Source organism: Echiichthys vipera (genome assembly GCF_963691815.1).
Source record: "Echiichthys vipera genome assembly, chromosome: 5".
Lineage (NCBI taxonomy): Eukaryota > Metazoa > Chordata > Actinopteri > Perciformes > Trachinidae > Echiichthys > Echiichthys vipera.
In genome coordinates this window covers 6659920-6674846 of record NC_139830.1, presented here as the reverse complement: position 1 = coordinate 6674846, position 14927 = coordinate 6659920, and the positions used below count along the sequence as shown (strand labels likewise).

At 42.4% G+C, this 14927-nt stretch overlaps 1 protein-coding gene across 2 annotated transcripts; it reads right to left on the bottom strand.

The window, feature by feature from the left end:
• Window positions 1–1812: 1812 nt before the first annotated feature.
• coq8b (coenzyme Q8B) lies at window positions 1813–14927 on the bottom strand. 2 transcript variants are annotated; one of them, XM_083913888.1, is made up of 16 exons: window positions 14858–14927; window positions 14129–14310; window positions 13870–14008; window positions 12234–12439; window positions 11472–11538; window positions 10454–10528; window positions 9933–10049; window positions 9733–9818; window positions 9294–9434; window positions 9127–9208; window positions 7644–7737; window positions 7001–7142; window positions 5432–5539; window positions 5231–5296; window positions 4885–4971; window positions 1813–3470 (listed from the first exon to the last, which is right to left on the bottom strand). In XM_083913888.1, coding segments are annotated over exons 1-16 (1899 nt in total). In that variant the 5' UTR covers window positions 14859–14927; the 3' UTR covers window positions 1813–3164. The 2 variants fall into 2 exon arrangements, with proteins under 2 accessions (XP_083770014.1, XP_083770015.1); XM_083913889.1 differs by having other exon boundaries at window positions 13870–14005.

Genomic DNA, 14927 nt, shown 5'->3' with positions numbered 1-14927 from the left:
TTGAATTTCATGAATTTAACCGCAAAGCACAAGATACTATCACAAAAATAAATGTCTTACTTCAAAATTAGTTTTTTTTATTCCTTCTAAACTTGGCTGTGTGTTACTTCCTCACATGAGAATTAATGACCAAACTCAGCACATGCAGAGTGGACCACATGGTTCTTAGCTTGTTCCTGACTGGAGACGTTGAAAGCGTTACAACTATCCTGTGTTACAACCATTCCCAGTCTCCCCTACTTTTTAATGCAGAATGGCTCCTTTCAAAGTGTTATAATATTCATTTTTTATCACTAACAACTGACACACAGCCTACAAACAGTGGTAGAAGAAGTATTTAGATATTTTACACAAGTAAAAGTAGAAACACAACAGTGTAGAAATACTCGGTTACATGTAAAAGTTGGGCATCAGCATATAGGCCTGATTAAAGTGCATTCTGGGCCTGTGTGTGTGTGTGTGTGTGTGTGTGTGTGTGTGTGTGTGTGTGTGTGTGTGTGTGTGTGTGTGTGTGTGTGTGTGGTAGTGTGTGTGTGTGGGGGGGGTGTGTGTGTAATACAAGAAAATAACAGTGACAAAGTTTCATTTCTCCTCTGGGATTAATAAAATGTTTTTCTTCTTCTAAATCTGGCACGTAACTAAAGCTATCAAACAAATGTAGTTGTGTATAAAGAACAATATTTTCTTCTGGAATGCAGTGGAGTAAAAGTGTAAATTAGCATAAAATGGAAAAACTGAAGTTAAGCACAAGCACCTCAAACTTGCACTGACGTACAGTACTTGAGTAAATGCACTTAGTTACATTCAACCACTGCCTACTGTATGCAAGAGCGTTTAATAGCTCATCAATGTGGAGATGATTTTAGGTACTTTGTATCCTACTGGGTAGATTATTAGTACAATACTGCATCATATCATATATGCATGTCTTTTTATGTAAAAACTAGTAACTCTAAGTGTCAGATACATGTAGTAAAAGTACTGGAGTAAGTTTACTTTCCACCTCTGCTGGTGGAAGCTGCAGCTTCAGGCTCAAAAGCCCCAGGGAGTTTAGTTTGAGAACCGGTGCCTTGCACTTTAGACTCTTGCCAAAAAAGAGCCAACTCTCCTCCAACAAACTGAAGCCAGCTGCTTCTTACACGCAGAGAGAGGCTCCAACTTTCCGTCGTGTGAAACTCCAAGAGAAGAATGCGCTTTTTCTTCTCTCAACATGTGCTGCCGTTACTAACTGTGTCCCGTTCCCCAAAACTCAGAAAAATAAACTGTAATTTGGATGTGGAGCATGAGAGCCAGCTTCTGTAACAGGATGCTGCCGAGCTCAACAGAGGGACACTAACAGCAAGCACTAATGGAGGTCCGGTAAAAAGGCTGATTTTTATGATGGTCAGTGAAAGCCTCGCATCTCAGCTCCTGCGGTGTGAACATGTTGTGAGCAGCCTGCCTGCAGACACTCCAGCAATGGATTCACTGCAGACAAAATAGACCGTACTGCCTTGACACAAAAATAGTGCCTGAAGAAAAATAGAGCCATTAATGCCACCATTAGCTCGAGTCTAACATCTTTGTGAGCCAAAGTCATCGTATCATGATGTTTGATGGTCAATACAAGAAGAGTGTAGGTGCAGAATGAGGTCAAACATGGCCTCCGGTCAATATTTCCCAAAAGGGTCTAAAAACTGAAATGGCAAGATCAATACAGAGTGAAGGAATCCTCGGCTTATAGCCTCTTCTTGACACTTACCAGTTAAGTTCAATTTGTGATACATATAAATCTTTTTTTATTTCATCTTTTAAAAAAAAGAAACACACACACACAGTACACAGCCTTGTAGGTTACAGAACACATCTCTGTCTTGAAGAAGTGTTGAAAGAAAAACCAAAGAGAGGACAGGCAGCTTTTCCACATTATTGAGTTTTATGTCAAATATACTTTCTAATGCGAGGCCATTACTCATTTATTAGATCTGGTCCGCCCCATTTAGAAGAAAACTGCAACTCATCAGGCAGCAGGCGAAGTCCTGACAAAAGAAAGCACTTGACAGCCTCTGCCCGGTAACGCAGGGCGTCCTTAAGGCAGATGATAGCTGTGGACCCACTGTGAAAGTGAGTCAGGGAGTCAGAATGATTTATTTTAGCCAGGGTTGGAACAACGGAAACATTCGTATCGTCAAAATCTTTAATGCGAGCCTTCATTTTTTTTAAACTCCCAATTTACATTTATTCTTTTTATTAAGTTGAATAATTCATTTTGGATTTAACTGTCTGGAAGAGCTGGGTAATAAAATATATGATATCTTCTCTTATCGACTGCAGACTCCTGATTTTATATTAAATGGGAAACGTTTGTGATAAGAGTACATATTAAATCGTCATCCAAAGAATCCCTTGAATAACTTTTAACCGTGATAAAACTTGTGTTTTTACTGTGCGTTCGCTGTGACAGAGATGATGTAACCATCAGGTCAATATGATCAAAACACACACAGCAACACTCAAAATGAATTAAATAATCCCCTATCGATTAATATACAGATTTCATAAGTAGTAACATAACCATTTGGGCATCAGCGTGTACTCGTTATTGCACAAGTGTCGCCATCACGTCATAAATATGAAGCCTTTCTGTCTGTACTGTACATGACAGCGAGGGCTCAGTCAGGTCTCGATGAGTCACAGGGACATGTTGAGGTGGGATCGCCCGTATCCTTATACCCTCACGCTGATGTCAGAGCACTGGAGCACTTTAATGAGACAAGCATAGAAAGTCCAGCAAACTCATGGTCCTCATTAGAGCACGTTGCCATAGTCAGTTACACACTGACATGGTGTAGAGTCTTAGGTATGTCTTTTCTGCCCCTTTGCTTAGCAGTAGGGATGGGAATTAATACGATTCTATCGATACAAATGCCATTATCGATTCTGCTCATCGCTCTGACGCAGGTTTTCAGCATCAATGCAACTGTTGTGTGCAACACTTTGCTGTCAGAAACACATGCCGGCATTGATGAAAGGAATTGATAAGCTCGGAGGCATACGATTGCGGTTCCGATTCCAATTTGTTACCAGTTCTCAATTGGAAAAGGTTCTCTATTCCCATCCCTACTTACCAGCCCGCTCCCTTAAAGTCAGGGGCATATTCAGGCAGTGACCTTGTCCCTGAGCATCTAAGCAGTGGCCTGTGCCGCCTCCTGCGCCTGCCTCCGCTGGTTGTAGGCGTTGTACACATCCAGGAACATGTCCCTGCATTGTATCTTTGCCTTCAGTTTGGAGCAGATGAGGAAGGAGCCGGCCATCTTGCGGTGGAGGGAGTACGACTCCTCGGGCGGTGGGGTGAGGCGGTGGCGCAGCATGACGGGGACGAGGCTCTGGATGCGCTGGGTGGTGCTCTGGGTACCGAAGTCAAAGGGCTCGGCGCACGCAAAGGCTTCGCCGAGGATCATCACTGCCTCCACGTGGGCTTCCTCGTAGGCCTGGGAGGGAGCATGGAGAGGCATTACAATGGCTATCTGTGTGCATTATACTCGACTGAACTAATGGTTCTATACAGACGCTAATAGCTGTAAAGTAGAACAGTAAACTGTGCTTACACAACACAAACTGACTCTTAGATGCATTTCTAAGTGTGTTTGTGTGCTTGTGTGTGTGTTTGTGTGTTTGTGTGCTCGTGTGTGTGTGTGTACACTGAGGCAGCTTGAGGAAATGTTTACTTGAGATACAACTGCATGGCAAATTTTTACATTTTTTTATGTTTATGCATAACAAGTAGCTCACATTTTCTGGCTATTCCTCTATCCATAGCTACATTTGATATAATACTAGGACAGAAATGTCATATACTGTAAGGAAAACACCCAGAGTGACCACAGAAGATGACACTTGAAGAGCCAACTGTGCAGTTCGGCCAACACTGAAAAACTTCTAACAATCTTTCAAGCTAATTATTCGGAGCTGTCTAGGACTCCGGGAGCTAATGAGAGCAGAAGACACGGAAAGGACTGGCTAGCAGCGAGGCGATGCTCAGCTTGTTGCCAGAAGAGAAGCCACCATTACTGCTGGGGGCATTGTCACGGACCTCTGTGTTTGATACAGATGCACGGGGCACCACCGGCGTCAAACGCCCTTGGGTTTTTTGGGACGGTTCCGACTTTCGGACCAATTACAGGAAGTTCTGGCAGCCGGTTGTCATCAGAAGCAGCTCAGTGCTTAGTGAAGCACTTTGTAACGTCCGTTTCAAAAAATGTTCAATAACTAAAGATTATTATTATCATTACTATAAGCGTGAACATAGAGAGTTGTGGTAGAGCAACAGAGAGAGAGTGACGGTGGATGCGCTCAGAGAAAACAGCTGTCTTCACTCAGAGCAGCAGAGAGATTAGCACTGAATTTGTTAAGGGGCTGTTCGTCTCTGAATAAATGCTGCAGCTCCTCAGGTTCCCATGTCAACTAAGCAACAAAAAAAATAAACCACGGTATCACGCGTCAGCTGGAAAACTGGCAAAAATTCCAGATACAAGAGAACCAGAGAGCTCGAGAACCGGAGAGCTGGTCTTCAAACCAATCATTACAAGTATTTGGAGACGCAGCTTACGTAGGCGATGACGACAGCACATAAGCATGTCATGTATAGTTCTCTGTTGTATAAAACGTATACAGTGTAACAAATTGTGAACCTTGTTCAGTTATTCCAGGTGTGAAAAGGCCCTTCCTAAGTCAAAACAGGGCTGAAAAAGAGGGATTATGCACTTTAAGTACAGAGAAGCTGCATTAAGCACAGGGAGTAAGCCTGAGGTATAAAGAGACACAAATAAATGGAGAGGAGACAGAAGAGGATAAACCGTATCAAATATAAATGAGCACAGCAGCAGAGAGACGAAAATACCTTACCTTGGTCTCGAAGCCTGTCAGGAACTTCAGATCCTTCGATTTGGAAAGAATAGTGGCTCTATCGCCCACGGAAGCAGCGTGCACCACCTGAACGCGCAACACACACACACACACACACACACACACGGACAAAATGTAGATATGGATGAGGTAATCATGTCTATTTAAAGAGCTCCATTTTAAGGCACCGGGAGGTTGAAGTAGCTGTTTGTAGGAGTGTGTGCACATGGTTGTTTTTCCCCCTCAAATTTAGATTCCGCTGCTTAATTATTCACAGAAATGTTGTTGCATAAATCATGTTGCGTGGTTCACCGGTGGGTGTCTTTTAACTTCAGACTCCTCATACCTGTATGTAGTCATCCGTGAAGGATTCTGGGTAGCCTCGGCACGCTCCAAAGTCCAACAGAACAACCTACGGACGAGATGAGCGTGTTATGCATCTCCAGCATATGATCATTTTTCGGTACATTTAAATATTTAATAAACACGACACTCCTTTTCTGTGTTAAACAATCCATCTGAAACTTTGTTATCAGACTCCCCTCACCTTGTTGGTTTCAGAGTTGTAGAAGAAGTTGGCCCAGTTTGGATCCGTCTGCATGAACCTGAACTCAAACACCTCCCTGAGACACAACTGGAGGATCCTGTAACAGATCTGGGGACAGGAGGGGCAGTGAGGGTTAGGGTGATTTCAGCATAATTTCACGCTATAGCTCTGGTACAGAGCACTGCCACACACTCGCCGTGTCTAAAGATGCAGCATTACCGCAGGTCATGCCACAGAGTGTAGCAATCTCAACCGTTAAATGCTTATTTTTGACAGTGTTTCATTTTCACGGCTGCGGTAGGGATGTCACAATTATTAAATATCACCGTTTACACGATTATTAAGCAGGGAAGCTAGTATTTGACACTATGGGAGGAAACAGACACAAGTATTCTTTTGGTCCTGCACTTAAAACATGTCCACCTGCTTTATGTTGAAAATAGAGGGGTCTGTATGTACTCATAGAACTGGAGTGACATCCAGGTATCCACTACATATAAGCACAAGATTCAGACAGTAAACAGGAACATATTGTGAACTACTTCAGTAGAGTTTAAACTGATTTGGTTCAGTTTAGTAACGTTTCATTCCCTGGTTGTTTTTTTTTGTTTTGTTTTTAGGGGGGGGGGGTTTACAGGTGTGGATTATTGAGTCTTTGCAGTCACTTTTAGACTTCACACTTTGCAAATTGGATATCCATCTTCTACATCAACTCCCTGCTCATTTTGTAGATATCCAAAATGCTCCAATGCTGCCAATTTAAGGCCCCTTTTTGGGGCTTTAATGCTGGAATGTCAGTTCCCTCACATTTAAACGGCACTTCTTCCTAACGCTTCGTCAACCACTCTTACACACAGAACAAACCATTGCACACATAAGCACTGCAACCTGGGAGATTCGCTTTCACAGGGCAACAGTGCAGGCACCATAAATGTTGTAGCTTCTACAATTCTTACAGTTATGAAACTGTGACGATATGTGGCAAAATCAATTAATCCCCACATCCTTAGTTTGAGGTCCAGCTGTGTAATTTGGCAGCAAGTAACTTGTATCTTTGAGAATTGATGAGCAACGCATCAGCTCAGTTGTGCATGTGTCACATTAGGGCATGTATGTTAGAAATAAAACAGATCTACTCTTTCACTAACAAGCAGTGGAATACAGATATACTGTACATTTAATTTCAACAGAGCACAGCGTGGTGGAACAGAGCTATCCAATCTGCTCCTACTTGTCATAGGGTTTCAGCTCTAATTGGTTTCCACAATTAGAGGTCCAGAGTGTGATGGTCTGGATCTCTCAACCATTAATGTCCTATGCGCCCTTTATATAAAACTCCATCACCTTTCTATTCCATAAATTCATAGATTCAAGCACTTTTATTACAAAGTAATAAATAATGCGATATAGCTTTGGGGAAGAGATAATTCAATTAAACATCACCACCTAATACGATCACCAATATTTGATTATGTTGCCTCAAGATGCCCAGAGAATTAACCAAATTCCCAGACTCTCCACATCTCCAGTGCCCCATTAGCTCCGTGCGTCTGTTGAGTCAATCCCTACCTGATTCCTGGTCTCCTGGTCCAGGTCTACGCAGCGGTCCAGTGGGACTCCTTGTACCAGCTCCATGGCCAGAACCCTGCGGCCTGACAGCTCATCGATCACCTCAGGGACCTGGAAGTACTCATTTCCCTCTAGCATGGACCTGGATACCAGACACAGATGGTCGGGGAAAAGAATATTTAAAGACGAACCATTCATGAGGACAGTTTGTGCATATGCAGAGACCAGTTAGAGAATGTGCACATAAAGATAGTTACTAATGACTCATTATTGTGATTTAACAAAACATTCTTTGTGCCGGTCTTCAATATTACATGACAACAACATTAATAATGGCAGTATAGTTAGTTGTAATAGTAGCAGGAGCACATGAATACATAAGGAGATAGTTGAATTTCTAATAGCATATCAGAGGTTTCTTTTAATGAAATCAAAATGAAAGCTTTATACGGTCTATGTGTGATATTATTGTGGAAGGAGCAAACATTTAGTGAACCGAAGTCTAATTACAGAGTAACCATCCTGAATCTTTATAGCTAACTTGGCTGCGGTTTCTATTCTGTGCAGTTAAATGGTGTGTAACGGCTCACTAGAGGGCTTTGGTGTAGGAGGCTTTATGGTTCAACACGCCACATAAACCTACCTGAACTTCTTAGCGCACTCCGCTTCCCTCTTATAGTCACACTCCCATGCCAGCTCCCTCTGAAGGACCTCGAGGCTGTCGTCTGCAAACAGACCTGTGGAAAAATAAATAGTGAAAACATACGGAGTCTGTCATCGTGGTCGTGGAAACACTTCTCATGGTGTGTGTGTGTGTGTGTGTGTGTGTGTGAGAGACTGTGACAGGGTGTGCATTAAAATGGATACCTAAATAAAACGTTGTAATCATTATTTATGATAAACAGTTAATTGTTTTTGACTGATACATGGGATTGGACATAGAAAAAGAAGTAAGTAACATCTTTAACAATGATGATAATTGTCACTCTGTTACAATCTGTGCACAAAACCATTTATGACCTGAAGTCCCTAAAAGCAAATCCTGCATTTTTTCTATAGAAATAAAGCATGCATCACTTCGAACTGCAGAAAGCTGTAGAGTCAACCTGTAATTTATATGCACTCTCCTACCTCTATACTTAAACCTCTCGGTGCAGTCGATCATTTCATCGTTTCGTAACTGCGGACAGCTTTACAACACTTTGCTGTTTACTTTATTAGAAAGTTGGGTGGCAGCCGTTAGTAGTACGAAAGAGAACAACACTGTGTTTGAAAACTCCCTGAGTATCTTACATGTCTTCTAAGTAACAGACCACTTGTATTTGGTCCTTGAAAAATCACAGTAAACACTGATATTTGGAAAGTGGCTCTGAAATATTATGCTCCACACAAGTGGAACAATCTGGAGAAGCCTGTAAAATAGGGTCAACTTTTCTTTGAATTGTTGTTTTCCTTTATCTTCATGTCCTTGCTTTTTGTTGTGTAATGTGTTGATGTTCTGTATTCTGTATACTGTTGTGAGCTTGTATCGTTTTATATGTACTCATGTAATCAGGGCGTCCTTAGAAAAGAGAGCTAGAGCTATAGCACCACCCCATGGTCTAAACTGGAAGAGTGAAAATGCTGGAAATTAAAAGAACAGCACAGAAACTTCTCATCTTTTTCAAAATACAGTATATTCATTCATTCATCTTCAACCGCTTATCCCTGTCGGGGTCACGGCGGGGCTGGAGCCGATCCCAGCTTACATTAGGCGTGAGGCGGGGTCCACCCTGGACAGGACGCCAGTTTATCACAGGGCACATAGAGACAAACAGAGACAGACAACCATTCACACCTACGGCCAATTTTAGAGTCATCAATGAACCTAACACGTGCACGTCTTTGGACTGTGGGAGGAAACTGAAGAACCCGGAGAAAACCCACGCAGACACAGGGAGAACATTCAAACTCCACACAGAAGGGCCCCAGCCAGGATTCGAACCAGGAACCCTCTTGATGAGAGGCTGCACGGTAGTGTGGTGGTTAGCAAGATACAGTAACGCTGAATTTGATTTTTTTTCCCTCTCTTAAATATGGTGTTATCGCCAAAAACGAAAACAAACATTATGATGTGTAGTGGTTACCTCCCGGCAGGACCACGCTCATCTTCAGGACTGACATCATGTTGTTTATGTCACTGGCAATGCTCTCTGCCACTCCAGGGTACTTGGAGGAATAACAGAAGAAATCAATGCAGGCGGACGTTGATAGAAGTTGTGAGGGAGACAGGAATAAGAGTGTGTGTGAATACCTGGATCTTCATGGCGATCTCTCTCCCATCTTTTAACACCCCGTGATGCACCTGACCGATGGACGCTGCGGCGAATGGTTTGTCTTCAAAGGACGATAGCTTATCTCTCCAGCCAGGCCCCAGTTCCTCCTCGAGAACTTTCTACACAATCAGACAACCACAAATCATATGCTGAGCTTGCATTTATAATAAAAATCTTTTAAATAATATAGAGGCAATTAAGTGTTTATCCAGCCGCCCCTTTGACCACTGGTCACATCCACGGATCGGCCCGCTGCTTTTAAACGTCCTCGACTAGAGACAAAAGCTAACCCCTGCTGTGGTGAGCTGACACACCAAAGCAAATAAAGGCAAACCAAGGCAAACCAAGGCAAACCAGCACGTGTGTATGGAAAAAATAGCGTAAGTGTCAGGGACAGGGGGGTCAGTTCGTGCTTACTTTCATCTGCCAGGCAGGCATGAAGTCAGCGCTCTGCCGCACCCTCTCGAAGATCTTCTGCAGCTGGGGGTTGATGAAAGAGTTGTCTGAAGAAATAATTATGGGAGACTTTCAGAAAAAAAAAGCATTTCCAATAACCAGAAGTAGAAGAAGAGCACCTCAACATCATTTTGCAGCGATGCCGTTGCAACAGCGTGTACCTTGAATGCTGAGCATCTGTCCGATCTTGAGTGCGGCTCCGCGAACCTTGCACAGTGTGCTGACAATTCTCTCAGCATTGGCCTCCGACAGGAGAGGAGAGTCTAACAAGGCACCGTCTACAGAAACAACAGACAGCGCACACACAGGATGATTAGCAATGATATAAAGCACAATATATTAGAAGTACAATAGTATAAACAAGAGTGATATGTCTTTGGAAGCATCTTCACAGTGCTGCTTGTAAATAATTAACTTAAAGTCCTTACTAGTCAATAGTAGAAAGAAGTCAAACTTGGGGAGTGGTACATCATTAACACTGTTCATTTAACACATATTAAAGCCTGTCTGTAAGTTGTTAACAGCTTTGATTTAGCGCCTGTCCGGTGCTGACACATGAGAAACTTCTCCGGGGCCGACCAGCTGTCCATCTGTCTGCTGGATCTGCCAAGAGTGCACTGGAGCAAAAGCTCTTTTGCGAGATGGGAGGAGGTGACAGCAGAGCAGAGGAGAATATCTTTACCTGCTTTTTGTTTGCCCCCTAATGACTGTTTCGCCACCTCTGCAAGGGCCCCGAACCCGAGTCCTACTGCCAGTCCTGCAGCAGGGAGACGAGACACAAGTGATTTTTAGATTTAGGGGCACTTAACTGATGCTTGAGGGAAGTGCTGATTTGACATAGTTGCTGCTGCTAGCTGAAGTAAATCATATCTAATGGCCAATATCTTTTGCAAAACATTTTGATTTAAACATTCCTGTCACTTAAGGAGATACTCCTTTGAGTTGTGAATAAGCAACAATTACAATGCAGTATATTTAGCCTTTGTACTATCATATTTAGCCATGAAAGAGTGGTAACGGTAAGTATTTTACAGAGTAACATCGAACAGCCGGTGTGAAAACCCCAGAGTTTTTGGGAGTTATGTCATTCACATCACCTCATGATATTTTACTGTGCCGTCATGTTGGTACAGTAACGATTCAACGTTGTCAACATTTGTCCCCTGATGACTAGCGTGGGAAGTCTGAAAATATTGTTTTATAGCTGCACTGTGTGAGTAATTACTGCTCTCTGTGCTCTTTATTTCCAGCAGACGGTAAACTTGTTTGTTCAATTAAGTGCAAACTAAACACTGCTAGACATTTTCTCTGGGACAACAGTGTGTGAACAATATGTGTTGCCAATTACAGAGTCCCTACACATTTTCCAAAGTCAAATTCAAGCACTTTTCAAACATTTCAAGGTGCATTTTCCAAGTTTTTCCAGCTGTTTACGGCTGTGATAATTACATTATTACAACCCTTTTTAGTAGTTGTGCAAAAAAACAATACAATGCTTTGTGACATAATTCTACAGAAGGGTGATAAAATAGGAAAACAAGTCTACTTGTAAGTAGTCTCATCATCAAATATAACCTAAAATTCAAGCAGTTTCAAGCATTTTATGCAAAATCCAAGCAAGTTTTAAACCTTGTAGAAACCCTGTAAAATATGATACGCTCGACAGGAGAAAAACTAACGAAAAGGTTAAATGTCTTTACCCCCAAAATTAACCAGCCTGCTGATTCTTGTGGCGGGCACCTTCCTCTCTCTGGCACGGTCACTCAGCTGAGGGGAGACGTACCAGATAATAACAAAAAAGAAATAAATGTATTTGAAATCTTTTTTTACATGTTGTGGATTCATTTATGACTTGTGCTGAAAGGGAAATCAAAAAGTCTTCAGACAGTAACCTGGAATTGTATGAAGGGGGCCATACTGTTGATGACACACGTTACATAACATGACTTTACTCAAAATATGGTCCGAGCACCTGCCTTTGGTTGATCATCTGCAGGTACCACTATGAATACATAACTGCTATACATTTATAGCAGAGATCAAATACATCATCACACAAAGAAAACAGAAAACACATGATCTGTCCTGGATGAAATATATACATATACATATGAAACAACTTTTATTGGTCAATAAGAGTCTCTGACAACTCTATATTTCTTGGTATGTATGACTTCTCCATTTAAAGCTTCATTTTCTGAGCCGTTTATTCTGCATGTTGCGTCTAACCAAGTCATCACCGTCCTTATCTTAACAATCCCCCACATGACAAGATCAAATGTATGAATAAGTCATATAATCTCCTCTTTACAGGATCTTCAGACCTGCACATCAAAAATCATAACGATGAGACACTAACAAACTTAACTGTAAAAATATTGTCTCGGGTGGGCTTTACTGATATACACACATCTTCAGTAAGTCTTTTTGAATTAGTCTGCAGATTGAGTCCTCCAACCAACCTTCTGTCTGACAGGTTTGAGCTGGGCCTGCTTGGCCTCCCTGGCTTTCTTGATGTCTTCTGGTGAGAGCCTGGCCACCACAGTGTTGTGGGCAGACCTGGTCTGGAAGTAGTACCGGTGGAGGCTGGCGTTCGTGTGGAGGAAGCGAGCGCTCTGTCCCGGCCAACCCGCTCCTGCAGGAGCTTCCCCTGGGGATGGAGGAACTCCTACAGTAGAAGAGGAGAAAAGTAGGTTTTATTGAATATTGACGTGATGTGAACATTGAAGAACAATGAGACTCTTAAAGATAAAGTTTTATCATATATGCCTGTATGTCTGACCTAGTGACGTACAAGAAAAAATATATATGACAAAAACATAAGACCTAGGTTTTTTTAATAATGAAATAGATCAATTTTATACAGCGCTTTTCTCAGTACTCAAACACGCTTAAATACGCATAAATAACGGTGCAACAGTTCAACAAACCCACGGCTGAGTTTGTATGGCGGTTTTTGGATCACAGCTTCAAGTTCAATTTGTTTTAAGCATTAAGGAGAAGAAAAACATCTCCAATGTTCCCTCTGTATTTCATCATTTGCAAGAATAACGTTTTCCTACCATCCAGAGATTTGATAATATATGAAATGAACAAATATTCTTTCAAAAGCAAAAGTGTTAGGGCACACTCACACTGTCCATCCGTACCGCGCCCAAGCACGTTTCATGGCTAAAGTCTAGTTTGTTTGACCGGTGTGAGTGCAACTGTACTGCGTCTAGGACTGTTTGGGAGAGGTGGGCTTTTGTAAGCACGTTTGCAAATGTACTAGCACGAGTGTGCTCACGTATACGAGGCCTACAGCGGTTCTGACGTGATTTTATGTGCGCCTGTTCGGACATAGAAAAAAAGAAGGAAGGACCATGTGCGGACATTTAAAACAATGGCGGCGAAAGGTTCATGTTGGTGTGATGGGGAGGTGGAGTGTTTACCGCAGATTTGCTCGGATAAAAATATTCAAAAAAACGTCGGACAAGACGCACAAAAACTCTAAGGTCTATGGAAAGATTTGTAAACAAAGCGACGCATCGCGATGACGTCATCAATGTGTGTGACGTGTTACAGCGTGAGGCCCAGGTAGTGGGAGTACAAACGGCCCTGGGCCGCGGGGGGACGGGGCACGGTACGGATGGACAGCGTGAGTGCGCCCTTACTCAGCCTATGAAATCTGACTCAAGATGTTCGGATGGGAAAAATATATTTTCTAAAAAGAGCAGATTCTGTGTTTAATAACTTTAAACTGTGTTGTTCTGGATGCATTTATTGATTCTGATATTTTTAACCAAATCATTATTCTAGTGCCCCATATTTCACATATTTAAGGCGTTCATTACGGCTTGGTTTAGTTTAGTTAGTGGTCTCAGTCCCACAGGAACTTTTCCTTCCTGTATTTACTCTTTTGCTCCCGCTCCAGACACATCTGACCAATAAGTGAACGTTCTCACATGGTTTGTAGTGATGTATTTCCCTTGAATATTTCTCTAAATAAACTCTTACTTTACAAACTCATCGGATTTGGAGCAAAGTAAACAAACTTTAGGTGCAAAAACACCTGTATGTCACCGCTCGCACACGATAACAAGCTGGCATTGACAGTACCTGTTGGCATCTCGGCTGTCTGGCCCTGCCCTGGAGCATCAGAGGGGTACTCGGACCCCATGGACCATTTGGCTGCTTCATCAGGATCCATATTCTCCCATCCCTCCACGTCCGGGAAAACATCCTCCTGTATAGACTGCTACAGACACAGCAGGGTGGGAATGGTAATTTAGCCAAATAATAACTATCAGTATCTTATCATTCAGTGTGCAGATAATATCAAATGTGATGGATTGAGGGTCTAAGCTGGACCTCATACCGTATTTCCACTGCCGGTAAAGGTGCCCACCACTCCTTCCACCACATCCTGTGCAGCTTTGACCCCTGCTGCCATGGAAGAGTTGCAGGCCATTAACCTAAGCTGTTCTCCCTGTGTGGCGACCAGGGCAGACCCCACTTTACCTGCCCCACGCAGCACCTGCATGACCTCTGACAGCATCACTTCATAAAGAGGTAGAAAGAAAGAGGGGAGAGTCACGTGATACAAGAAGGACACTATACAAAAAAAGTACACTGAGTACCACACACACCCACCACCACACTCTTTCATCCAGCTAAATATTTGCAAGATAAAACGTATTTTAAGGGCATTAGTAACGTGACAGATCAATGTTCAAAGCTCTTGGGACGAACATTTATCATTTTTTTGACCCTGCTGAGATGGTTTAACCTTGGCCGTCAAGACGTGCTTATGTGCAATGCAACAGTTAAAACGTATATATTATTACAGATGTATTGTTATATTATTATATATGTACACACTTACAGAATCAAAGGCCGCAATTAGATGCTCTCTGCTATGTTAACTAGCTCATTAGCTAGCTCTTGTGTGTCCACATGTTGTGTAACGTCAGTAGCTGCTGACTGAAGCTTGAAACCACAAGTGAGCTTAAGTCCAAACACTTATTCTACACAGGGTTCATTCTTCCACATGAGAAAATGCGTTATTTAATTAAAAATATATATGTTAGCGAATAAATAGACTCACTTTTTCTGAAGCTGCGTTGTGTTTTCCTCTGTAACTGTCCTCTCTGCCACCGCTGTGTCTGTTTTGCAAC